General features: G+C 50.3%; 2 protein-coding genes across 2 annotated transcripts; both read right to left on the bottom strand.

The window, feature by feature from the left end:
• Window positions 1-1,271: 1,271 nt before the first annotated feature.
• On the bottom strand, window positions 1,272-13,645 carry GATA5 (GATA binding protein 5). The gene is made up of 7 exons (XM_066561628.1): window positions 13,587-13,645; window positions 12,426-13,001; window positions 10,132-10,298; window positions 4,665-4,790; window positions 3,666-3,753; window positions 3,073-3,197; window positions 1,272-1,418 (listed from the first exon to the last, which is right to left on the bottom strand). The coding sequence occupies exons 2-7, from the start codon at window positions 12,943-12,945 to the stop codon at window positions 1,272-1,274; spliced, it is 1,173 nt and encodes a 390-aa protein (XP_066417725.1). The 5' UTR covers window positions 12,946-13,001; window positions 13,587-13,645.
• An 86-nt stretch (window positions 13,646-13,731) lies between these two features.
• On the bottom strand, window positions 13,732-17,141 carry LOC136564102 (serine/arginine repetitive matrix protein 2-like). The gene is made up of 4 exons (XM_066561875.1): window positions 16,946-17,141; window positions 16,454-16,533; window positions 14,950-15,065; window positions 13,732-14,683 (listed from the first exon to the last, which is right to left on the bottom strand). Exons 1-4 carry the CDS (start codon window positions 17,139-17,141, stop codon window positions 13,732-13,734), a joined length of 1,344 nt encoding a protein of 447 aa, XP_066417972.1.
• Between the last annotated feature and the right edge of the window lie 7,158 nt (window positions 17,142-24,299).

Below are 24,299 nucleotides of genomic sequence, written 5' to 3'. Positions count from 1 at the left end.
AAGCCCTGGACAGGTCACTTTCTATATAAAGGAACTATTACTTGACAGTTTCCTGGCCATAAATAGCTGTACAGCGAGGCTGGGGATTTTATTTAGAAATAACAAATAAAGTAGGCCATAAGTAACTTCATGACCTTGCTCCCCCCTCATTTCCCACCCGTCTCTCCCCTTCAGTAGGGTCTATTCCTCATCTCCAGGTTCCTTGGGACTTACAGGACCCCCATTTCCCACTTCTGAGATGGTGCAGAAACATGCTGTTGCCAGCTTTTGAAGTGTGGTGTGGGTTTTGCATCACTGAAGATTTTTTGCTACAGCTCAGCTCCAATAAATTGTTTTTTACCTCATCTTAATTAAAATAATTAAAAAGCAATTTGGTCTGCATGGCTGAAAGCTGGAAATCTTCCACTCAAAACATCCCCAAAACTGGATTCAAACAATTACACCTCCAACAAACCCCTTATTTTTCAGTCCCTCAAGCCTTTTCTTTAAGTTTTGGATGACTAACTTCTGATTTTCTAATGCTCGCACTTGGCAACATCAAAACCAATCAGGAAATACAAAAGAAAAACCCAGCATTTTAGTATTCTTTTATTATTGGGAGGTTTTGACCATTTTTGTCATGTCCTTTGCCTAAAATAATAATAAAAACCTCTTTGTTTGGAGCTGGAAAGGGAAGAGCAGCGTGTTTATTTCATGTATGACTCATCAGCTCAGTGTTGATACGCGAAATGCTTCAGAAGCTAACACTCTATAGAGATGATTGTTTTTAATATAAAACAGTAAATGTTTAAAACAACCATTCTTTGTTTTTTTCTCTCTCTTTTCTTCCTGTTGTGGCCAATAAAACATAAGGCAGGCCACGTAGCTTACATTTTAATAAAATTAAGTTATTTGGTGCCATGTTATTACAGTCTTTTATTGGAAAGTGGAATAAATTGCACACAGTGGAGTCATAGGAGGGAGAAATCACTGCGAATAAACAGATTCTGGGATGCATTTATTTGCTGGTTTCATCTCAGAGGAGGAAGGCTTTCCCCTGGGAAACGGAGGCTCCGGCCTTGGGGAAGGATGAGTTTTTGGGGACCTGGTGCCGCAGTGGGGCCATCCCAGCCCCATCCGGCTGGCATTTCCCAAGGGCATCCTCCAAGAGAAACCTGTCCTGTGGCTGTGCTGGGTGCTCCTCAGTGCGGGGCGCTGGGGCAGCTCGTTCTCCTGCCCATCTCACAGCCACAAAGGTTGGTCCCGAGGCTCTCTGTGGGTGCAGGTGGTTCCTAGGCCAGCGCCAGGGCACACCAGGAGTCCTGCCGGAGGGGCACGCTCAGCCCGGGCTGCGGGGCCATGCTGCCCCCAGAGAAGCTGTAGTCCTCGGGCTCGAACTTGAACTCGCCGGGCAGCGCCTCGTCCGACTGGCTCTGTGCCTGCCCCGGGGGAAGAGAGGGGTTAGGAGGGACGGCATCAGCCCCTGGGCTGTGGTCATGGGGCCCAGGGAGGGCTGGGATGGGGTGGGAACAGGGTGGGTGTGGTATACATAGGCAGCCTCAATGAGGGGAGAGAATGATGTATCTGCCTCTATTTTATCAGAAGGTTAAATATTATATTCTATTATTCTATATTGTATTCTATTATTCAATATTATATTCTATTATTCTATATTATATTCTATTATTCTATATTCTATTCTATGATGTTATGTTATATTACATTATATTATGTAATATAATATAATAATATAATATTATTATATTATTATATAATTATGTTATATTATTATAATAGAATAATATAACATAATATAATATGTTATATTGCATTATATTATTCTGTATTCTATTCTATTATTCTATTACATAGTATCATATTGTATCATGTTATTCTATATTCTATTATATTCTTCTATATTATATTATACTATGTCATATTACATCTAAACTGAATCTGCCAAGCACTCAACTGCACACAACTGCACAGAATCTTGTGACTGTAACCCACCAGTCCCAACACACACACACGCTTGGCCCTGATAGGCCAAGGAAACAAAACCCCATCACTGTGGGTAAATAATCTCCATATTGCATTCTACTTTGGCACAAACACGGGCACAGCAAATGATAAGAATCGTTTTTCCTTTCTCTGAGGTTCAGAGAATGTGAAACCCAGAAATATTCCTGGGAAGGATTGTGCCTTGCTTTTCTCTGTGAAGAGAAATGTGGCAACAGGTGGGTTATCCCTGATGCTAGAATTCCCTTCAGAGCAGTCCAGAGCTGGGTGGGATGGTCCCTGCAAGTAAAATGACCAAGCAAAGAGGAGGCATCCCAGGGCCCATCTGCAGTTATTCATTGATTAAATATGTCTATTTTTAGGTGTGTACATATTTTTTCAGAGCACAGCACAAACCATATTTCCTGGTTTCAAACAAAAACCCCACCCTACGTGGTGTAACCAGTGCTGCACCAGGTCCTTGGGTGCTGGGGCTGAGCTTCCTCTCCATATACACATGTCCAGCTCAGGGAGAGATTAGACTCGTCATAAAGATAGTGCTGGGCACAAAGTTTTGATGTGTTGGTGGATTTAGAGCCTTTTCCTTCCTATATCAAGGTGAAATAGCAACCAGCCTGTAAGAAAAGCTTGGGACAGAAGTGGGGCCTCTGACAGGTCACAGCTCTGTGGCCACTGAGCACTTGAGGGCTGAAAGGTGCAGGTAACACATACCCAGGGAGCCTTTTCTTGGGAGCTACAGGGGATTCCACCCTGGGCTGATCTCATCAACTCAGCAGTGTTGTGCTTTCATGGCAGGAGGTGGGAATTAACCTCAGCTCTGCACAGAAGCCACAGCAGAGCTTGGGCACCTCAGTTCTCCACTGCAGGACGAAAGATCCCATGGGAAGCCAACAGGCTGGAGACCTTTCTCATCCCCAGCATCTTGGGAGCTCATGCTCCCTGCTTTCCTCTGCAGGCTGGTGGCCACTGTGCAATGAATGAATTGCTTCACCTCATCCAGGCCCCCAGGAGAGTGGCCGTGGAGGTGTGTGGATGTCCCACCCAGCAGGAGATGGCTCTGGGCCTGTCCCTTACCTGGGACACCGACACAATGGTTTGTCCAGGGTACTGTGGGGTTGTGCTGGGCTCTGACTTTAAAGTGACCGTGCTGTCTGAGGTGGTGATGGAAGAAGGGGAGTTCGTGGCCGAAGTCGTGGATCCTGGAAGACAATTGGAAGAGGGCAGTGAAGCAATGGAGGTGCAAATCTGCTTTTAAAAAAATTATATTTTAACAGCGACCATGACATCTCACAGCACGACTCTACTGTTTTCTTTCTAACACATTTGTGTCAGAAAACACTTCGTATTAGGCTGATGCTGATGGAAGATGAGCAACCCTTTCACAATCTGGCAGTGTTTTGTTCCCTTTACTCAATTTACCCGAATCTGCTCACACATGAGCACTGCTCACTGGAGCCAGGTGCCCACAGCCCAGAGGAACCTCACAAGAATACAACAGCACTGAGATTTCCCACTGAGCATCTTCCTATCACACAAGGTCTGTGCAGAAATACAGGCCCAACATCTAAAGCAATCACCAAGGAAAAATTCTCATTATTTTCTAATTATCATAATTGTGAAGTGAACTGAGCTCCAAGACCCCAGGATGGATCATAACAGCACTGTACCTGTTGAGGCTTTGCCTTTGGTAATGTTTTTTGGCTTCCTTTTCCTCGTCTGGATACTTTCCTTTTTCATGGCCAGAGGTCGTGGTACCTTGACATTCATAAAGTTTAGAATCATTAATATTGTATTTTATTCAGCTCCTTCCCACACATGTTGCTCTCCTATTTCTGTGCTGTAGCTCATGCAAAGCACCTAAAGTCCTTGTCCTTCACTAAGAGCTATTTTTCTCTGCATCAGGCCTTGGCTGGAAGATATATAAGGCTAACAGCTAAGGCTTTCCCACAAATTTTGTTTTTTCCTTTATTTCCTATTTTTCTTTTCCTGATTTATTAGTGACCTCTGCAATGGGGCCCTATTAAATTACACTGACAGACTGAGAGCCTACAGGGCTCAGAGGGAATGGGCATGGGGTAAAGAGGCTTCAGGCTTTATGGAGGGATGGAGTCTCCTCTTGGACTGGTGGACATGTCACCAACAGCTCCCATCCTCTGTGGGTAAATGTTATCAGCCAGCCTCCATGTGGGCTCCTCAGCCTCCTTCACACATTCTTAATTAGGACATGGAAAAGAAATAAGCTCCTTATCTCAGCCAGGGTTTGGGAGTTTCAGCCTCCAGCTACAGGAGCCTGGTAAGCTTTCAATTCATGGAATCCTAGGACGGTTTGGGTTGGAAGGGATCTTAAAGATCATGTACTTCCAGCTCCTCTGCCACAGGCAGGGATACCTTCCACTACCCCAGGCTGCTCCAAGGCCCATCCAGCCTGGCCTTGGACACTTCCAGGGATGGAGCATCCACATCTCTGGGCAAGCTGAGAGCATTCCAGCATGCCTCACCCTGGAGAACGCCCATGGACCGCGCTTAAACTGTCCAAGGAGATGGGGCTGTGGCACAGCTCTGCTAGGTCCAGTCTAGAGGCTGGTCCTTCCAGAGCTGATCCTAGCCCTGCTGGGCAGTGATCCCAGACCCCAGAGGGTCCCTCCCAGGGTGGATGTGCTCCTCACCCCGTGGAGCTTCATGTACAAGCCGCAGGCGTTGCAGACGGGCTCGCCCTCGGCGTTCCTCCTCCACAGCGTGGTGTTGGTGGTGTGGCAGTTAGTGCAACAAAGGCCAGCACGTCTCGAGGAAGACTTCAAAACAAGCAAACCAACACGTGAGTGCACACAAGGAGTGATGAACTGGGAAGTTTCCCTTCGTATCAAAATGAAATCTCCGAGCACACCATATTCCCAGAAAATGCGAAACGCGCAAGAGCCAAATTCAGATCAAAGAAATTACATTCAAATGAGATCACTCTAATTTGCAAGTGTTTGTTTGGTTTGGGTTTTTAAAATTTGTTTTTGTTTGGAGGTTGGTTTTTTTTGGGTTTTTTTGTGATTGATAAACCTAGAAAATATCCTTGCAACTCATTTCACAAACTTCCAACAAATCTGCTGGAAGTGATCAGGGCTCAGAGCATGGAGAACTTGCCTCCAGGACATCCACTCAGATGGAGAAAGAGATGGAAAATGCCAGCTGGGCTTTAAATGCATGAAGAAAACTCATGCTTTAAGTGAACTCTTCTGTTTTCCTGCACTCAGAGCTACCACTAAGGTTAAAAACATCCCAGTTAATCTCTGGGTTATGACAACTGGAATCAGTTGGCTGAACTGAGCAGAACCAAACTGAACTGGTCCATGATGAGACCAGGGAGGTTATTCTTCAAGTCTCACAGATAATCTGCTCTCTTACAGGCTGCAGAAACACCCTGCAGATGTTAATTAATGACATATTTTGTGAGTGCAGTGATTTCTGGCTCTTAAACATTAATAATTCCAAATGGAGAAGGAAAATAGTCTGGCAGAAGCAGCAAACTAATTTCTGACAACTTCCCTCCAAAGCCAATGGAAAATTCACATCTCTCTTTATATAGACTAGTCTGCTCAATAGACATTTCATTGGAGAGTCTTTTAGCACCAGGCATTGAAACTATTTTAATAAAAAACCTCACTAAGTGTAAGATACCTCTGTCATAAGTAATATCTCAGGCTCTCCACATTCTGGTGTCTAAATACACTCTTCAGCCACCCGAAAAATAGTTTTGAATCTGCTCAAAGGCGGACAAAAGGTGATGGAGGCAATAAAGAACTCCCTGTTTGTTTATTTTTCCATTATTGCTTGATATTCTGACTGAGCAATATAACGAATGAGGTGGGAAGAGGAGGATTAAAAAATGAAATGTTTTTACAAGGTTAGCAGTCAAATAGAGATCAGCTTTGAATTCCAAGAGGCACAAGTGACATGCCCTAGGTTTGATTCACTCGTTGCTCAGCAAAGAGGTCCCAGCAACTATTTGCAAATAATGGCACCACTTTGGGAATTATTCAGCTTGCAAGAAATAACCAGGCAAAAGTAATAATGTACCAAAGGGTGAGCTGACAAGCCTGGCACAGTGGATGAGACAACAATCTTTGTCCCTGACATGGTGTCACAGCAAGATCCTGGGGCAGCTACACAGTGCACTGTAGAGCCTTTCAGCTGCCAGGGCTGTGCTGCTCTTCCCTGCAAGCAGCAGGGACCTCGGCTCCCACGGGAGCAGGGGTGGTGCTGAGCACCTGAAGGATGCAAGGATTCTGAAGTCCAACTCCTGCTGTGGGCACGGAGGGGAATTTGGAGCCACTCAGCCCTGGGATAACTGCCTGCTGTAATCTGTCCTCGCCTGCAGATGGGGGAAGACCGGTGCAAAGCCCTTTGGAAAGTCTCAAATTTTGTGGGCCAGCACAGGTCTCTGTGCGGGAGTGACACACTCTCCCTGCTTCACAGGATGCTTTGTCAGCGGCTTGCAGAGGAGGTGACAATGGGACCTGTGGCTCTGGCGGCCCAAGGGCAATGCCAGCCTCACCAGAGCTCTGCCCACCCTGCCAGCACTGCTCACAACCTGCTTGTGGCCTTCCTGCAGGGACAGTGACAATGCCTTCTATGCATCCTGCAGGCTGGCTCCTCCTCACACAGCCAGGGAGAGGAGAAACCATCCTACATCACCAATATTACAATTTAAACCTCAGAAATCCCATGAGAACCTGCCCCTCACCACAACCTGCCAGCTTAGCTAGAGACAGTCAAGGCTACCATTGCTCACTGAAGGACAGGGTACAATACATTATTGCTGGTTTCCCAGCAATTCTCTTGAAAGAAAATGCATTTCAGCCTGCCTCCACCCCACTGCCTTTGTACCATTCTGACCTTGTTAGGAAGTTGTTGATTTCAACATTGTGCTCAGTGTTTATTTATACAAATGCACCATACACTCAAACAAAAACTCTTCACAGACCTGGCTTGACAGCCAAGTGCTGCTGATAAGCTCAAGGAATGGTGAGTTGGTGCCTATTGAATTAACTGTGTGTGAGAGCTGCTTGGAGAGCCCAAAAAATCAAAGCCAGCAGGGAAGGTCCTTTTGAGTGAGACCAAGCTGCCAGGAACTTTGCTTCACCTCCTTTTCAAATGTGGAAAAGAAACCACTGGGTTTCACAGGGGGAAAAAAGGCACTGAACCCTCTGAGTTAATCAATGCTTCTATGACCCCATTTCCAACAGATTTGAGGGGATCTGTGGTTTGCAGGAAAGTTAGAACAAAGTGTGCTGAGATATCTGGGCTCAGCTCCTCAAAGTGAGGAACTCAGAGGCTCAGAGGCAAAGGCAGCAGCATCCTCTGAGATTCACAGCTCTGGGCAAGCCTGCACCTTGGAGGATGAGGGAGCAGTAAGAACTGAGGGGCAGAAGAAAACCAAGGCACACACCATGAGATGGCCCTAGGATCCTGTTAGACTGCCCCAGGGCTGTGACAGGTCCCATCCCCACCTTCCCCGAGGTGTCACCAAGCCCACTGTGCATTCCAAACTGTAAAAAAGGACAGGCTGAAAAAATTCCTCCTGGGTTGAGGTGGAAAAAGTATTCTCTGAGCCAAGCTGGAAGAATTAAGCTCCAGGTTAGCCCTGCAGCTCTGGGTGGTGTGAGGCTGCTGAGCACAGGACAGATGCTGCTGAGCATCTCCCCATGCTCCACTGTGCAGAGCAGAACCCCTCCTAACAGGGGAATTGCAGCTGCCTTCAGCTTCACCAGCTGCTCCTGGTTTCAAAGGTGATCTGGATTTTCAGACTTGGTCTAAGATATCATCTTGTGAAACACACTAAAAAACCTTGGCTAGAAAAGATGCTGCCTAAAATAAAGTGCTGCCTCCATCCTCCTCTAACACAAACCCTTTCTGCTGAGAGCCTCAGCCTTTTAAATCCAGACACAGGCTGCAGCAGAGTGGCTGTCCCTGCTGTGTAGAGGATGTTGCCCTTATCTCAAAAAAAAAAAAAAAAAAAAAAAGGAAACAAAAAATGAATTGGAAACTACACAACTGCTGCTCTCCCCCTCCCATGCAGGAACAGGCTGAGCTGCAGGACATCATTCCCCCAGTGTTATCTGGGCTGTGTTGTGTCCTCTTCTGGGGGACTTTGCTTCATGAAAGCAGAAGTCAGAATAACTCCCAGAGCAGTGTCTACGTACAGAACAAAGGTCGTAACGTAAAGGATGAAAGCAACCTTTTTTTTTCTCCTGTGTCTGTATTTCACTGCACTGAGAAAATGGATTTCACTGTTCCTACAGTCACTGCATTCACTGCTCTGCTCCCAGAGCTGGCACCCTCTTGCCCATCACCAGTAGATCTCTCTTATTCCAAAAGGGCAGAACTTGTTGCAACAAGACATTTCACATTCTTGGGAAAACCCAAGGTTTCAAAATGTCAGAATGGAAAGTCAAAATTGCAGCCCCTTCTCTAATCCATAAACCAAAATCCCCTCAAGTATTTCAACCCTAGCAAAATGCTTCCCCGGACAAAAATCAGCTCTTTCATTTAAGCTTTATAATTTTGCATTTATTGCCAAAATAATAAAAAAAGTTTGGAAGTGTTTTGGTAATTCCCAACTATATTTGCTCATCCCTGAGAAATGGTCTTAATTCTGCAAACAAGCGTTTTCCATCTGAAAACTTTCTTGAAATGTTGGTTAAAAAATGCCTGATGGGTGCTAGAGATGAGGCTCAGGCAGGCAATGCACGGCTGTGTCTCTTCCCATGTGCTGAAATAAAATACAGAATAGCAGCGAGATGTCTCCAATTCCCTCACGGAAAAGCTGCTCAAAAATCCCCTAGAAATTCATCCAGTGACACATTTGGAAGCCAGTTTGAAATGCAGAGTTGGATTTGAACTGGTTTGCACCTCTCTGTATGCACGGGTCATGTTTGCCCAGAAGAAATCAGCAGCGTAACTCTGAGATTGCGGCACAGCGGCGACCGGGGGCTCAGATTTAATGTCACCACATTTAAGGAGACAGAAAGATTTTGGAGGGACAGGCAAATCTTGTTGGATAATGCTGAATGTTACACAAAAATGCCTTGATTTTAATGTGATGAACAAAACAGGGGTATTTTCCATGGAGCTACTACTCATTTCGTTTTGCAAATCTAGAGCTACATTTCCGAGGGTCAGAATCAGAATGAAACATCTTGCTCAATCTCAACTTTTTCTTTATTCCTGACTGATTTTCATACACAGGAACTTGCCACTTTTGGGTTATTGCTAATAATTTCTTTTGCAATACCAAAAAATAACTGCAGGAATACACCCCTAGTGAAAGCCCAAGGAGCTCCCAGCTGTTCGCCAGAACAGTTCCAGCAAACATCCTGTTTGTAATGACGGCGTCTGATGACAAGCTCTAAAACCAAAACTGTTACCACCAAATTTAAACATCCCGAAGCGACTCCACAAAAAAATAAAAAAGGATGTGCCCTTCCTCTCTCGCCATGGGATCCCAATTGGAGGAAGCCCAATATTACAGTGACAGAGGGAATGAATGCTTTAACCAGCAGGGAAACTGGGAACTGCCAAACCCCAAATTTTCCCCTTAGGCAGGAGGGTGAAGGCAGCAGGGAGCAGGGCCCCATCCTGCTCCCATTGTGAGCAGCCACAAACCCACTGGGCCAGCTCATAATAATAATAATAATAATAATAATAATAATAATAATAATAATAATAATAATAATAATAATAATAATAATAATAATAACAACGACAACAACAACAACAATAGAGTACAAAGCAAAACATCCACTGCAGAACTAGAGCTAGGGGAAGCCTGCAGAGTCCCGACCACAGAGTGATTGTTCCTGCTCGGCTCTGGTGCTCCCCTCCAGTCCCTTCAGCCCTGTCTCCACTGCCCACCATTTGTGCCAGGGCAGAAATCCCTCTGGCTTCACCCCATTCCTCCAACCCCAGCCGGTTCTGTGCTGCAACACGGGTGTCCTGGCATTTAATCTATGCCAGGACAGGGGGTGAAACAGAGCCTAACACCAGTACAGAGACCCCAACAGCCACGGCGACAGCCCCCCAGCCCCTGCCCTCCGGCCAGCCCCGGGTGGAGCAGGGGATCCCGGCGGGGTCTCCCTCTCTTACCAGCCTCTTCTGCGGCTTGAGCGGCCGATTGATGCCGTTCATTTTGTGGTAGAGCCCGCAGGCGTTGCACAGGTAGTGCCCGGTGCCGTCCTTCCTCCAGAGCGGGGTGGACATGGCTCCGCAGTTGACGCATTCGCGGCCGTCCCCGGGGAACTCCTCCAGGTACTCTGGAACGAACAGCGGCGGTGAGAGGGGCAGAGCCATGCCCAGAGCACGGGGCATCCCCCGGGACCCAGCGGGAAAAGGTCTCCGATCCTCTGTGCCCCAATAGCAGAGGAAATCCCTGTCCTCTGGAGGGGCTTTACCGCCACCCTAAAAGCGTGACCCAAACCCCTTTATTTCCTCCACATCTTAAACTTTTAATATTTGATTCAAAGACCGCCTATTCCCCCATCCCTTCCCTGAAAGACGCCAAAGGGGCTGAACAGGGCTGGGATCTCCCTGGGATGGGGAGGGTCGTCAGCGGGACAGTGCGGTGTTATCCCGGGGTGCAAAAATAAATGGGAGACGGGGAAAAATGGGGCGATTTTCCTGGTTTCCATCAGGAAACACACCCAACCTCTGGCCGGGGGGGGACGGCCCGGCCGGGGAAGGCTCTGAGCTGCCTCCGAGAGATGCCGGGCTGGCACCCGCGGGCATCCCGGGCTCCCCAGGAGAGCATCACCGGCTCTTCATCACTTTTTCGGAAAAAAAAGTCCAGGGAAGGAGCGGCAGAGCACCGTCCGCGGTCCATTCCTGCCCCGAGCACGGCTCAGCCGCAAACGGGAAGCCCGGAGCGAAATCGGGACACCTCTCAATGGAGAGTCGGTCTTTTTGTTCCGACCGCTTTTTCCCCTTCTTTTAAAAAATAACTTATTCTTCTTGTTCTTTTCTTTAGGAGAAAAAAAAAATATATATATATTTTAAAATTTTCGATCAGATTAATAACGATGCAACGGAAAGAAAAAGGAAAAGGAGCAAAACTTTAAAAGGAGGGAAATGGAAAATAGAAATAACACGTAAAGAGAAAAGTTAAAAAATATTGCAGTAATTCACTGAATTAAAAAAAAAAGGAAAATGGATGGAAAAAAAAAGAAAAAAAGAAAACTTTAGGCTACTTGAGAGAGTTTACACTACCCAAGAGTAAAAATAAACGGCAGAGAGGACGGCAGCCGCTATCCTGGATCCTAAAGCACCGAATTCAAAGTGCAGAAAAGATTTCTGAGGCATCACCTCCCTCAGCAGGACGATCTTTTCCCGCACAACGCAAAGGATTTTCACAAAGGGAAACCCTGGAAAGCAAGCGCTGCCCAGCACCTCCGGCGAGGCAGGAAAAGCCGAGCCGGGGAGGGAGCTCGGCGGAGAGGGGGCTGCTCCCTGCTCTAACTTTGTTCTTGGGGTGAAGATAAGATAATTCGGTTCACCGCAGTAAAGATGATAACGCGGCTGAGATCTTGAAGTGGCTTTTAAAGGACTTTGCAAACCACAGCCGGAGGAGGCTGGTGGAGTGCCCCCGGGGTTATAAACCCCGCGCACCAAGAGTCCTGTTAAATCAAGCCCGAAACTTTATTTGCTCGGAGCTTGGTGTAAGGGGACTCTCGGCGTGGGTGCAAAGGAATTGAAGTTTATTGTTCAACGCCTGAGCGCCTTTCGGTGTCTCCCCAAAGGCCACAGAGCAATGCAGCTGCGGACCTGTTTGGGCCAAGGCAAATGAGGAGACCGAGAGTCTGTTCAAATATAAACTAATTTACCACAATAAATTACTTAAAAGGGAGGGAGCTATAAATCTGCCCCGCTAATTTAAACACAAGGGTAAGTATTGAAGCACAGGCACAATGTCGATATTGTGGGAAGGAGATACCGCGGGGGTGCTGGTGGGGTGGGGAGGGAAGGGCTTGAACGGCCTCTACTTCTCTGTACTCCGGGAGAATTGCTCTGCTTTGAAACGCGGTCTTTGCCCCCTCCCTTATCCCACCTCTGTCCGGGGTCAGCCGCACATATCCCATTCCCGGACCATCTCCCCATCCCTGGATAAAATCATCCTCTCCTCTCCCGTCGGGGATGCCAGCGGGACAGCTCATCCCGGGGCCGGGCCACTGACACGGAGAAGGGATGGCATGGAGAATTGGGATGGGGTGTGAGATATGGGATGGGGTATGGGATTGGGATGGGGTATGGGATTGGGATGGGGTATGGGATTGGGATGGGGTATGGGGTTGGGATGGGGTATGGGATTGGGATGGGGTATGGGATTGGGATGGGGATGGCTCCCACCCAGCTCCCCGAGACGTCGCTGAAGGGCGGCCGCGACCTACCGAAAGTAGACCTGCGGCCGGGCAAGGCCGCCTGCCTGGTCTGCAGGCTGTGCAGCACGCTGCTCTCGAAGTGTCCGGCCGTCCAGGAAGGCGGTATCTCGGGGGTCACGTAGGCGGGGTAGGGGCTGGAGTAGGACCCGTTAACGGAGCGCACCAAGGCGTTGCCGTACTGCTCCCGGCCCCCGCCGCCCAGCAGCAGGGGCCCCTGGTAGGCGCCGTCGCGGCCCGAGGGGCTGCTGCCCGGCGGGCTGTGCGAGTACGAGAAGCCCGAGGGCGGGTGGGGGCTGCCCGCGTTGAAAGCCGCGGCCTCGCCGCCGCTCTGCCCCCAGCCCGGGGCGTTGCCCAGGTGGCTCTGGTGCGGCTCGCAGCCTTGCAGGTAGGGCAGCGTCTGCAGCACGGAGGGCACCCGCGTGGTGGGCACGTAGACGGGCGAGCCGGCCGACGAGTGGAGGAAGTTGCTGGAGTCGTGGGAATAAGCCGACTGGCCATGGTTGGGGGTGAGGGCCAGACCCTGATACATGTTCCGTCCTCGGCCGCGGCGGCTGCTCAGGGCCCGCGGGGCTCACTCAGAGGAACCTGGAGGGAGAACCGAGAGCAGCGCGCTGAGACCCCGCACACACCGGGACCCGACGGCCTTTCCCCCGCTGAAAACGCCTCTTCCCCGCCTCAAACAGGGGCTGAAATTTGTAATTTTTTCCCCCCCTTTGTTTTGTTTTCCTTTAAACTTTCCTCTGAGGCCCGGCGAGGAATAATCTCCTTGGAAGGGGCAGCGACCCCTCCGGCACCTTCACCCTCCCCGCCGCCCGCCTGGGCACCTCCAACGGGCCGGAAAAACACTCCAACAATTAAATTATTTTTCCCAATAGTATTTCCCTTCCCGTCCTTTTTTTTTTTTTCCCCAAAACAGGGCCTGGAGCGCAGCTCGGGGCCTTGTTGGTGAGGACGCGGCCGGCTGCGGCCCCTGGGGTTCCCTGCGGGAGCGGGGTCCCGACGGATCTGGGCAGAGATCCAGGATCGGGAGCATCCCCGTTGTCCCCCAGCCACCAGCGCTGCCGCTTTCCTGTTAAAAAGCTCAATAACCCTCGGGAAGGCCTCTCCGTGCGGACGGAGGGCTGCAGCCGCCGAACCCCGCAAGAGCATCCCGCCCGCACAGGTACTCACATGGCAGCGTGCCGGGAGCGGAGCCGGGCATGGCCGTGGGGGCATGGAGCTGTGCTCAGACCATCCAGGGGAATCCCAGCAAAATAAAAGTAATAATTTAAAAAAAAAAAAAAACAAAAAAACAACAACCCAAAACCAATGAAGTTCACGGGGGAGGCAGGAGGAAAAAAACACCAAACCAGCGGGACCCCCTGGAAGACAGGGGCTGCCCTCCCCCGCTGTCCCCCCTGTCGCCTCCCCGTGTCCCGTGGGTGCGTCCCTGGCTGCGCCCGGCGGGGAAGTGGCGGCGGCGGCTCCGGCTCCGGCTCTTTACGGCGGCCCCGGTGCGGGCGGGCCCACGTGACGGCCGGCGGGGCAGCCCCGGTCCCGGCCGGGATTGGGCGCCTCCCGCCAGGGGGGGACGGGATAAGTCCCGGCGGCTCCGCTGCCGCGGGGGGGACGCGCCCGTAGCCTCCCCCTGGCGCGGGGCCGGGCGGAGCGGGGGCAGATGCGGCCCCCAGAGCGCCCGCACCGCCACGGGCCCGCCGGCGGGGCTGGAGATGTCCGCCCGCCCCCGGGGAGGGCTGGGGGGTGGCTCCCTGCTCTGCGAGCCCCGCTGCGTTTGTGGGGTTCGCTCCCACACCCCGTCTGGAGGTGATGCCCCCCCGGCCCCGGGCCGCCGGGAGATGCTGGGGAACGCACCGAAAACTTCCCGGCGGGGATCTGCTAGCCGAGGATGAGAGCGGGGTGTTTTCTGCTCCGAGCGAGCCCTGCGGTTCTGTTTCGACATAAACCCCATCCTTACGGGGAAGGGGCGGCTCAGCCTGCCCCTGGCCCGCCCTGGCTTTCTCCAGCGGCCCACGGGCCCGCCGAGGATGCGGCGATGCTCGCAGCCCGCCCGTTCCGGCCGTGCCTTTGCCACGTTCGGAGCGCAGCTCCGGCCCCTCACCGTCCCGTCGGGGCTGCCCCGCTTCCCGGGGCTCCGCTGTTCCCCGGGGGGAAGCAGCCGAGAGAAGGCTTCTCCTCCCTGCAGCACCCCGGCCGGGTCGCTCTGGTTTGGGGACAAAAAACCCAAAACCTCTCCCAGTTGTTCCCCGTCGGCGCGAGCCGGGAAGGGACTTCAGAGGGGAAGGAGCTCTTAGTCCCAGCAGCCCTCTTACCCCGGGTAATTCAGCCGATTTAACTCTCCTCCGGTACCGGCCGGCGAGGAAATAATTCCATCGTTACCGGGATTTGTTCCCCGGAATTATTGCGCTTTTGCACAAAGCCGCCTTGCCTCTATCTCCTCCCCGGAGAAACGGGGAAAAACCCTCGGCGAATCTCGCTCGCCGCTCTCTCCATCCCCGGGCAGACAGAATTTTGTCTCCCGCAGGCCTCGACCGACCGGATCGGGCCCCGCTGGGCCCCGGGAGCGCTCCGGTAACGCGGCCGGCGCTGCCCGCCCGTGCGGTCCCGGCGCCCGGGGGAGCCCGTCCAGCCTCGCCTCCGCAGGGAGCAGCGCTGCGGGAAGGGTGGGAAATTTCAGCTCCAAAATAAACTGGTGCAGGAATGCCAGCTATTTCCCTCGGAATAATGCAACGCAACTTGGCTGGAGATGTATTTATTTGCTCGCGAAAGCGGCCGCTTACGGCTCGCAGGGTATCCCTGTGCCCGCAGAGCGAAAGGAGAAAACAAAACCAAAACAACTAACTCCCCCCAAACAAACAAAGAAAAAACAAAACAGAATTTTAAAGAGGAGAAAAATAAGGAGAGAAAAAAGAATATTTTTAAAAAGTCAGAAAAATAAAAATTTTTAAATTTGAAAAAGCTATAGAAAAAGAAAATAAAAAACCCGGGAAGCCCCAGCCCCGCGGCGGCACGGATAAAACCATACCTACAGAAAACCAGCCCCAAACCCTTCGTTGCTGTGGCTGAGCCACCGCTGGAGCTTTCTTCGTTTCGTTTCGCGTGGGTTTCCAGTTTTCACAATTTCAAGACGTTACTTAGCTGTGATTTATTATATGTAATTTTTTAAAAACACGTACGAACTGCCCTCTCCGATCACTTCTTGCGTTCAAATCAATGTGAAAACGTTGAAATAAACGAGGCGCTGCTAAATCCGGAGGGATGCACCCGGCGGGGAAACCACCGTGCGCGAAAAGCTGCCCGCGGACCTGTGGCGTGTCTGTGGCCACATCCATCCAGCTGTTGGGGTTTTCTGTTTAATATATATATATATATATTTTTTTTTTTTTTAACTACTTTTTCAAGGCATTTTCTCCTCCGGTAGTGTCGGGGCTGCCAGGGCCGCGGCGAGGGGCGGCGGGTCTAAGGAGCGGCTCCTCCCGCAGCAGCGCCCGCGGGCGCGGAGCGGCTCCGGGCAGGTGCTGCGACACCGAGGGTTCCAGCAGCACATCCCGGTCCCCCGGGGCACCGGGCCGTGTTGGTGTCACCCACGCGTGAGGACTGCGTGTGGGAGGCGCCGTGGGTTGGGGTGTTTGTAGGATTTTGGGTAAAGGGGGCACGCAGGGGGCTCGGGGGTCCTTCTCTGTGAGGAAGGCCCCGCTGGGCGATGCTGGGTGTGAAGTGGGAGGGAAGGTGCCAGCGTGGCAGCGGTGGCAGCGGCGATGCCCTGTCCGCAGCCCTCGCACTCGGGGAAGTCACACCGGGGTTGGGGACACGGGGGCCCCGGGGCTCTCCCGGTGCTCGCTGTCCCACCGAGGGCACCCCGGCGTGGCGGCTGTCAAGTTCATAGAGAGGATTAGATACAAAAATCATAACACAGCACGGGTGAGGGTGATGCCCGGCATCCCCGACCCCGCTCTGCCATCGCCGGTGCGCGGTGGGACAGCGGGAAGGCCTCTGGGAAGAGGTACCCTGGAGGTGCCTCCGGAGCTCTGAGCCCTTACCGGGCTCACGGTCCGTCTGACGGGCTGAGTCCGACCCGGCTCCGCTCGTCCCGGGGCATTCGACCACTTATTTTGAGGGGCTGGGAAAAAGACCGACCTATTCCTAAAGGCTCCCTATGCCCCCTCACCGCCCCGTCCAGGCACAGCTTGACTCCGGCTGAGTTCCAGAGGGGCCGGTGCGGCTCGACACGGCCCCGAGGGAGCCCTGACCCCTCCAGGTGAGGCTCCCCCGGGCCGGGACAGACTGCCCGGCGCCCCGGCCCCTCGGCCCTAATCCTGCTCCGGCTGATTTGTGAGTCCTGCGCGGGCCGGACGCGTGGGAGCGTCCTGCGCCCTCCCGGAGGGGGCTTTTAGCTCCCCCTTCCCCCACGGAAAAGCCAAGGGGGGAAAATAAAGAAAAGACAAGTGGAGAGAGAAGGGCAGAAACGTTCCCGCTCCTGCTGCACCGGGCAGGGCAGCAAGGCTCACCCCGAGCGGGGAAACTTCAGTTACCTTTCCCCTCAGTGCACTGGGAGGCGACAATTAATGATGTCCCCTTTCCTTCCTCTGCTTCCTCCGGGCTGCAGCAGCATCCTTCCCCGGGGCTCAGAGGTGTTTCACAGCCCCTGCCCTCGGGGATGCCGGGCGGGGAGAGCTCCGAGCTCCGAACCGAGCCGAGGCGGTGCCCGCACCGGGCTCTGCCCTGCATCGCCCGCCCGGCCGGCACCGGGCCCCTCCGATCCCCCCCTCCCGAGCTACCCCGTGAAAAGGGAAACCCATCACATATTTCGGCCCTTCAGCCCCGATGGATGGCATGGGGCTGCTCCCCGGCTCTGCTCCCAGCTCCCAGTGAAGGACAAACTGCTCGAGGGCACAGGGATCATTCCCCTGCCCGTGAATGAGGGAGGTGGACAGGAGGGGACCAACAGGGCCTGCATCTCCTGCATCCCCTGGTCTCCATTGCTGATACATTCCCAAGTCCACATTCCCAGGTCTGTATCCTTCCATCCCACCCCCAGCCCCTTCCTGCCCACTCTCCAAGGGATGGGCTGGTCCCTGCCCAGGGACCAAGCTCAGGTACCTCCTGCACTCGAGGCCAGGCTGATTCCAAAGGCAGGGCTGTGATGGACACAGCCAGGGCTGGGGGAGATCCTGTCCAATGAGAGGCTGCGGGCAAGGACTGAGCTGCCCCAGACGAGGTTTGTGCCTGGAACAGTGAGGAGATGCCAGAGAGCTGTGTCTCAAAAGGGTTAAATAAACAGCAAGGTCTGCCAAAAATATTTATCTCCTGTTATATGCATGTGGCTGTGGCTCTCAGAAAAGGGGGCTGTGATAGAGATGGGGGAAAGTATTTGATTTTTTCCCCCTCTTGCTCTGAGATACTGTTTTCCTCCTTAACCCACAAGGATTTCACCAGCATGGAAAATAAAAGGTGTCCTGCAGAGATTGTTGTTTGCTGTCCTCTACAGATCCCTTATACTGGGATGCTTCAGTCTCAGCCATGCCTCCAGCCTCTCATGAGCCAAAAATGGCTGCACAAATCAGCCCTTTTCCTTCAATACCTAAAGGGTACAAAATGCCAACTGCAACGTGTGCCCCCTCAGATGGGTAATTTGGCATGTGCCTCCTAAAAGTGACCTTTGCTTGTGGGATTTGGACCCGAATTGTTTAAAATTAATTTTCCTTCCAGGCGGATTTAACAGAAGCTCCAAGTTGCAGAGCAGTCAGGAAATCCTCAGGGTGACATGGCAGGCCCAGTGAGCACAGGAATACCCTGTCAGGGACAGACCACATCATTTTTATGCAGATGGCCAAACTGGTCTCCATGTTTGCTGTATGCAGGTGACTCTGAGGGCTCTAACTTTACCCTAAGCCCAAAGTACAAGGACTTCCAGCCCCAGGAGGACACACAGACCTAGGAGGGCTCAGCATCTTGCAAGGGGTGAGGGTCTGGCCCCAGCTGGGAGGTTCTCCAGGAGTGGCATGGGCAGGAGCAGCGGGTGACTCAGGACCCACGCTGGGGACGCCCTGGGTAAACCTTGGTGGGGTTGAGGGCACGGAGAGGCACCAGCCAGGCAAGGAGAGGCAAAAACCTTCTGTACTCTGTAATGGAAACTATTTCCCTGTACAAACTGCTGCCTGGTGGGCTGATGCTGGGCATGCCAGCCCAGTCCTGGCAGAAGTCTGATATCAAACCACTTCCAGAGCCTGCCCAGCCATGCAGGGTTTTCACCGTGCTCCTGCTGCCATTATGGGCAATAAATGGGGGAAGAAAAAAAAAGAAAAAAAAAAAGGGGCTATTTTGGTATATTAACCTCTTTGTGGCCAGGTGAAAGGTTAAATTCACATGATTCATTGGCGGCTGAGAGACAGCACTTTGTTGCTAGGATTTTGGGGAATGCGGAGGGCTCCAGAGAAGGAGTCTCGCTAATCTTTAAGGGAGGGAGCCAGGCTCCTGTCTGACGGCTGCAGGCCCAGCAGCTCTGTGTTTCATTTCAGACTGTCACTCTCCTATCTCTCAGCTCACTCCCAGCTCCAGCTTGCTGCCAGATCTTGGGAACTGTTAACTCAGACAAATTTATAGATGGAAAAAGAACAGTTAGCCATTGTTCCTGGGGTGGGGGGAGGGAGGAAAGCGAAGAGCTTCGGCCACCAAAGTCATGATGTAACCTGGTTGTTGCTTGGTTGGGAGAAACGTGCAAAGGATCTTCCTCTTCCCATGCCAGGGAAGGAAATTGGGACCATTCTGTTACTGCTAAATGTTGGGAGGTGATGATGTTGGTGCCCAAGTCGTTTGGAGATATTTGTACAGTGTTTCCATAAAGTGGAATCTCCCAGCTGGACATCTCTGGGGTATGAGCTCATTTTCTTCATCTCAAGTCTAGTGATACTGGGTGTTTTTCCTTAAAGCTTTGGGCTCTGGAGTAATGAGCTCTAATATCAACAGCAGTGTTCTCATAAACAGAGCCCCTCACTATGGGGGATGCTGGGAGGAAACTGGAAATGGGAACATGTCAAGGATTAAATAAGAAAAATCCATCTGGCAAATAGGGAGACCCTCAGATTCCTTATTCCTTAGAAGTGCAATGACTTTGAGGAAGCATTGCTGATTTCATCCACCTTGGAGAAAAGTGGGAGACTGAGCAGTTATCTGACTGGTGCTGTGGCCCTGATCTCCTGCTGGATACACTCCCAACCAGCCTTCAGGGTGTAAAGACTTTGAATTTTCAATACAGCATTAAACCCCATACCTTGAAAATGAGACAGCACTCACTCACCTCAAGGTTTGCTTTATCGATTTTAGATGGTCTGTGGCTCCCGAACATGGGTCTCTTTTGGAGGTTTGCCTTCCCAAAGTTCCCAAAGAACACAGGTACAGATTTTGGTTGTGTTTACCCCCTACACAAACACAACCCCTGCAGCAAGGGGCACCTGTGTTACCTTCCTCATGGTTTGTGTATGGAAATGGTTTGTGTCTGGAATCATTCCTGGTTCTTTGAGCATTTTTGCTTGGAGGGAAGGATTGTGAAGGGTCTGGAGGGTGCCAGCTGCAGGTGAGTCTACCTGGCCACTTCTACTTGTAGTTCAGGACAGAAGTCCCTGCATCACTGTGGGATAAATCAGTTGTGTTTTTTATAGCTGCTCTGAATCCAGATCTCTACTTTTTAAATCCTTTCATGTGTGTACAGAGTAGAAGGAAGCAAGAGATTTTTGATTTAAAATATAAATAGTGAGAAGTTATGCACTTAGTAAATCCAACCACTTGAAAATCTGGCTACATAGAAGGTGGTTTCTTCTTCCAAGGTCTGAAGGTTTGCAGAAGTCTGTTGTTTTAATCAGGAGACTGCATGGATTTGATTCTGCATGCCCAGAATACGGCATGGTCCCAAAACGTGACTCTCCCTCATTTTACTTACTGGAGTTTTATTTAAATCTGCACTAACAGGGACAGAATTTCACATCTTATAAAATTTCTGCCCTAAATAACCTATGCTATTAATGCTTGCTTTCTACTTTATTTCGTATCTGTAACTAGAAGCACTTTTGTTTTCCCATTTCAGGCTTGGTGTGAAGTTCCTGACTCAAAAGCCCAGCATTACACAGATGTGTATTTCTAAATACAGCTCTGAATGAGCCTCTGGTGGAAGTCTTCCACTGGAGTTGATACAGGTGCCCTAGAGATGAATTTAGGATACTATCTGCATTATGGGCTACTTCTCATTTTACATCTCTCTCCTCATGTGTTTTATGGGTCTAAAACCAATTTTCATGAGGGAGAAATGGCACTGGGACTTCTCACAAGCAAGGTACTGAAAGGATGTGACAAATGAATGGTGCAGCCTTCTCTACCTATTAGAACTAAATTCAGTGCTCCCTGCATTGCTTTGCTGTGCTGCATTTGAATATCCCATGCCCAATATTCTTCCTGCCCTCACTCACTGCAGGCTGTGCTGTCCCCTCACAGCTTCTCTGCCTCATCTGACCTGCCTTGGTTTGGGTCAGCAAATCTCTTCTGCCTCGTGGAGCTTCCCTTCCCACTCCTCTCTGCCTCTTTGGTTGCATCCCTGACCTCACCCAGATTCATTTTTCACCTTCTCAACAACCTCTCAGCCCTCACCAGCTGCACTTTTCACCTGCTTTGGCATGAAAACACAGCTCCAATTAGTTGGAGAGGTGGTGTGGAGAGGGAGAGGTGGAGAGCAGCTGGTTTGGCCAGAGTGGGAAGCAAAGCACCTCTTTGTCTCTCTGGGCTGCCCAAGAGATGCAGTGGCTTCCATGGCTGAAAGCTCTGGAGCTGGAGAGCAAGAGATGAAAGCTTTTTATTGCTTTTGCAAGTAGAAAGTCAAGCCAGAACCTGGGCTTTGCACCATGAGGGTTTAATCCCAGATCACAGCTGGTCCTCCCCAGCTGCTTTCTCCCAGCTCATGGAAGCCCACCAGTGCTGTGAGCAGGGAGAACACAGCAAAAGGCCACTCACAATCTCCTGATGGCTCTTGAGATTTCACAGGAACAGCCTGAGCAAAGCCATGTGTTACAAGAAACCTCTGGAATGATTTTAAGAGAGCAGAGATATGCAGAAGCAGAAGTCCTGGCAAGCTTTCATTCTGTTCCCCATGGAAGGGAATAAAATAATGAGCATGTATATCCCATCTGACTGTACCCAGGCCAATCTCTAGGTAGAGTTTAACCATTGTCCAGCTCTTCCAAACCTTCAGCCTCACATCTGGTCAGCTGGTCCCTTCCTGCAGCCAAAAACTGGGGCTCTTCCTTTCATTGGCCAATCTGCATACAATTGGTGCTGTGGGTTGAAATGGAGGTCACCATTGAAACCCTGGGTTTCCAAGAGTTGTTTGACCAAACAGAACTTACAGACCAGGACAGTTATTGACAGAGCTGACAAAAGAGATGCTCCAATGATTTACAGTCCAGGTGTGTTGTCAGAGCAATATATTTACCTGGGATCCCAAGAGCTGTTAAAATTTAATCCCTGGAGGCCTTCTCTGCAGCCCCTTGAAGGGTCACACCTCCAGGACCATTTGAAGTCACCATGCAAACAGCCAAAACTTTAGGAATTTCCAGGGGAAATAAGAGCAGATACAGTGATTTAAAATGGTTTTAATGGGTATAAAATTGGAGAGGTGAGCTGATATAGGATGCCCTTTCCCTTAACCCAAATGTACAATTCTCCACAATAAAACTCTTTGAATATATACACATTAGTCAGGATTATCTCTGAATGTCTAGCAGGCTAAGAGTATGGATCCTGGAGATGTCAGCAGGAGGATTCATTAGAGGAGATGGCAAGTGCCTGGAAATGGGGAATGTATTCTCTTATAAACACAGCCTGCACTGGGGCTGACCTTAAGAATGAACAGAATTGCCTGGAGAGATGGAGAAGGCAGGGAAGGAAAACAAAGTTCATGTGCAGTTGTCTCAATTTTTTTTTTTTTTTGCAACAAAACTACCTTACTGAGGTTTCTGTAACTTCTCTTTGTGTTCCAAATTAGGAGAACTCTCACCATCAAAGCTGAGATAACTGAAAAGGCAGTGTCAAATCAGCCCAAGCTTATTTTTTCCTGGTGAGACAGATTTTGTAGGGTTTGGGCGTACATGATGTGACTTCTGGAGAGATTGTCCCTCTGCTGATGTGATGGAGCTTCCACAAGGTCAAAGCACTCCACACTTCTTACCCCACACACCAGGTAACTTGTTATTGTCTCTCAACTCTTACTTTCCATTTCAGCTCTTGGATATCAGAGTTCCTGTATTTGAGTGAGTTCTTGTACTCAAAGTAAAAGATGCTGAATTCAAAGCTGCTTGGGCTGGTTTCCCCTTTATTGCTGCCTCTCCTTGCTCCCTCATTTGCCTACTGAGCAAAATGAGAGGAGCTAGCACAGAGTATGAAAGGAACTCAGCATTGACTCCTAGCTCATATCTATTAGCTGTAAATTACTTTAACATGAGTGACATCACACTTGACTCTCGGTAAAACAGTGTGAAGTTAGTGGGTAATAAAACAGCTTGACACTAATGATGGGTTCTGTGTGATAAATTACTGTCAGTGATCAGATAAGGGTTCTTGAGACTAACCTTGAACTAAATCTATTTTGTTGCTACATCTTGTGTGCAGTGTTCCCCTTCTCACTGCGGGGATTAAGGGCTCAGAGCCCGATCCTGTGCTGTGCTGAAGGGGCAGCTTGTGTGCAGGAGCATTTCCAGAAGCTGCTTCCATGCATCAGGCTGCTCCCACGAGTGGAGCAGGGAGGGTTTGGCCTCAACCTTGGGAGCAGCATCCAGCTCCATGGGCCTCATGGTCACTGACATGCTGGAACAGCTTCCAGCAGTGACTTCAGTATTCAAAACTCTGCTATTTTTAATTAAAAAAAAAGAAAAAGCAAAACAAAAACAAAACAAAACAAAAAAGCATTACACAACTAAGGGGTGGATCCCAAAAGTTTCATTTTTTGGGAGTTTCATGTGATGGATTTCATGATGGAATATTTTTGACCTATTCATTAGGTCTGTCCTGCAAACCATGGATGTGGATGACCTCAGTGAGAAAGGAGAATGCTCAGCAGCTGGCTGGATCAGGTCCTCATTCAAAGAACTTGTTTTACTTGCAAAACTTTGGGACAAAGCTTTATACCCAAGAACTGGGAGCTGGCCAAAGTCAATGTAAAGCATGGGATTTTGAATATATTTTTGCATGTATTTTCTTTGGACTCTAACCAGGGTGCTGCTTAGAAAAGGCTTCCCAAATTGTTTTACATTGTTATTGTTATTTGAGGCTCTGTTTTCATTTATCATTCAGGTAAGATGCCTGGGAGATGTTTTTTTATACAACTTCTTGTGTAAACCACTGGATTAAAACATTTACCATTGTTCATTTTCATGGATAATCACTGTTGTCCTGGCCTGTTTATTGCCTGGAATAACCATGGAATACTTGTGTGTTAGAAAGGGCTGCAACAAAGAGAAGTTTTCACTGTGTACATCCAGATTCCTTGTTTATCTGTGATTAGGACAGAGCTCATATTAAGATGCAGTGGTTTTAATGCAAGTTGTGATTAATTTTGGAGAGGAGAGTCCCTGAGATGGTGGCTCCAGTGCAGGAGGGAGGAGTGTGGGGAGAATGGCTGGACCTGTCTGGCTGTTCCAAGGCTCTGCTCAAGCAGGGACACACAGCAGGGGCACAGACACCTGCTCCTGCTCTCAGCTCTGTGCTAAAACACAGATCCACATTTTTATTGGTGCTTCCAACCCAGCAGTCAAGTGATGAAGAGCCCTGAGACACCATTTAAGTCAAATTATTAATTAATCCCTGTGTCAATCTATGGGCAATGGTTGGTTCTGCACAGAGGGTGAT

The sequence above is a fragment of the Molothrus aeneus genome, chromosome 17 (assembly GCF_037042795.1).
Source record: "Molothrus aeneus isolate 106 chromosome 17, BPBGC_Maene_1.0, whole genome shotgun sequence".
Classification (NCBI taxonomy): domain Eukaryota; kingdom Metazoa; phylum Chordata; class Aves; order Passeriformes; family Icteridae; genus Molothrus; species Molothrus aeneus.
The sequence above is the reverse complement of the archived record's forward strand: the minus strand, read 5'-3'. Positions and strand labels throughout refer to the sequence as shown.

Bases quoted from the DNA above. Each gene is read 5' to 3' on its own strand.
- LOC136564102 (XM_066561875.1), bottom strand. From the start codon at position 17,141: ATGCAGGGCAGAGCCCGGTGCGGGCACCGCCTCGGCTCGGTTCGGAGC. The intron at 15,066-16,453 runs GTAAGGGCTCAG...CCCTTCCCGCAG, and splicing joins TCAGACGGACCGTGAGCCCG to CGCTGCTCCCTGCGGAGGCG. The intron at 14,684-14,949 runs GTCGGTCGAGGC...TCCCCTCTGAAG, and splicing joins GCCCAGCGGGGCCCGATCCG to TCCCTTCCCGGCTCGCGCCG.
- GATA5 (XM_066561628.1), bottom strand. From the start codon at position 12,945: ATGTATCAGGGTCTGGCCCTCACCCCCAACCATGGCCAGTCGGCTTAT. The intron at 3,754-4,664 runs GTGAGGAGCACA...ATGAATGTCAAG, and splicing joins TGTACATGAAGCTCCACGGG to GTACCACGACCTCTGGCCAT. The intron at 3,198-3,665 runs GTACAGTGCTGT...ATTGTCTTCCAG, and splicing joins CAAAGGCAAAGCCTCAACAG to GATCCACGACTTCGGCCACG.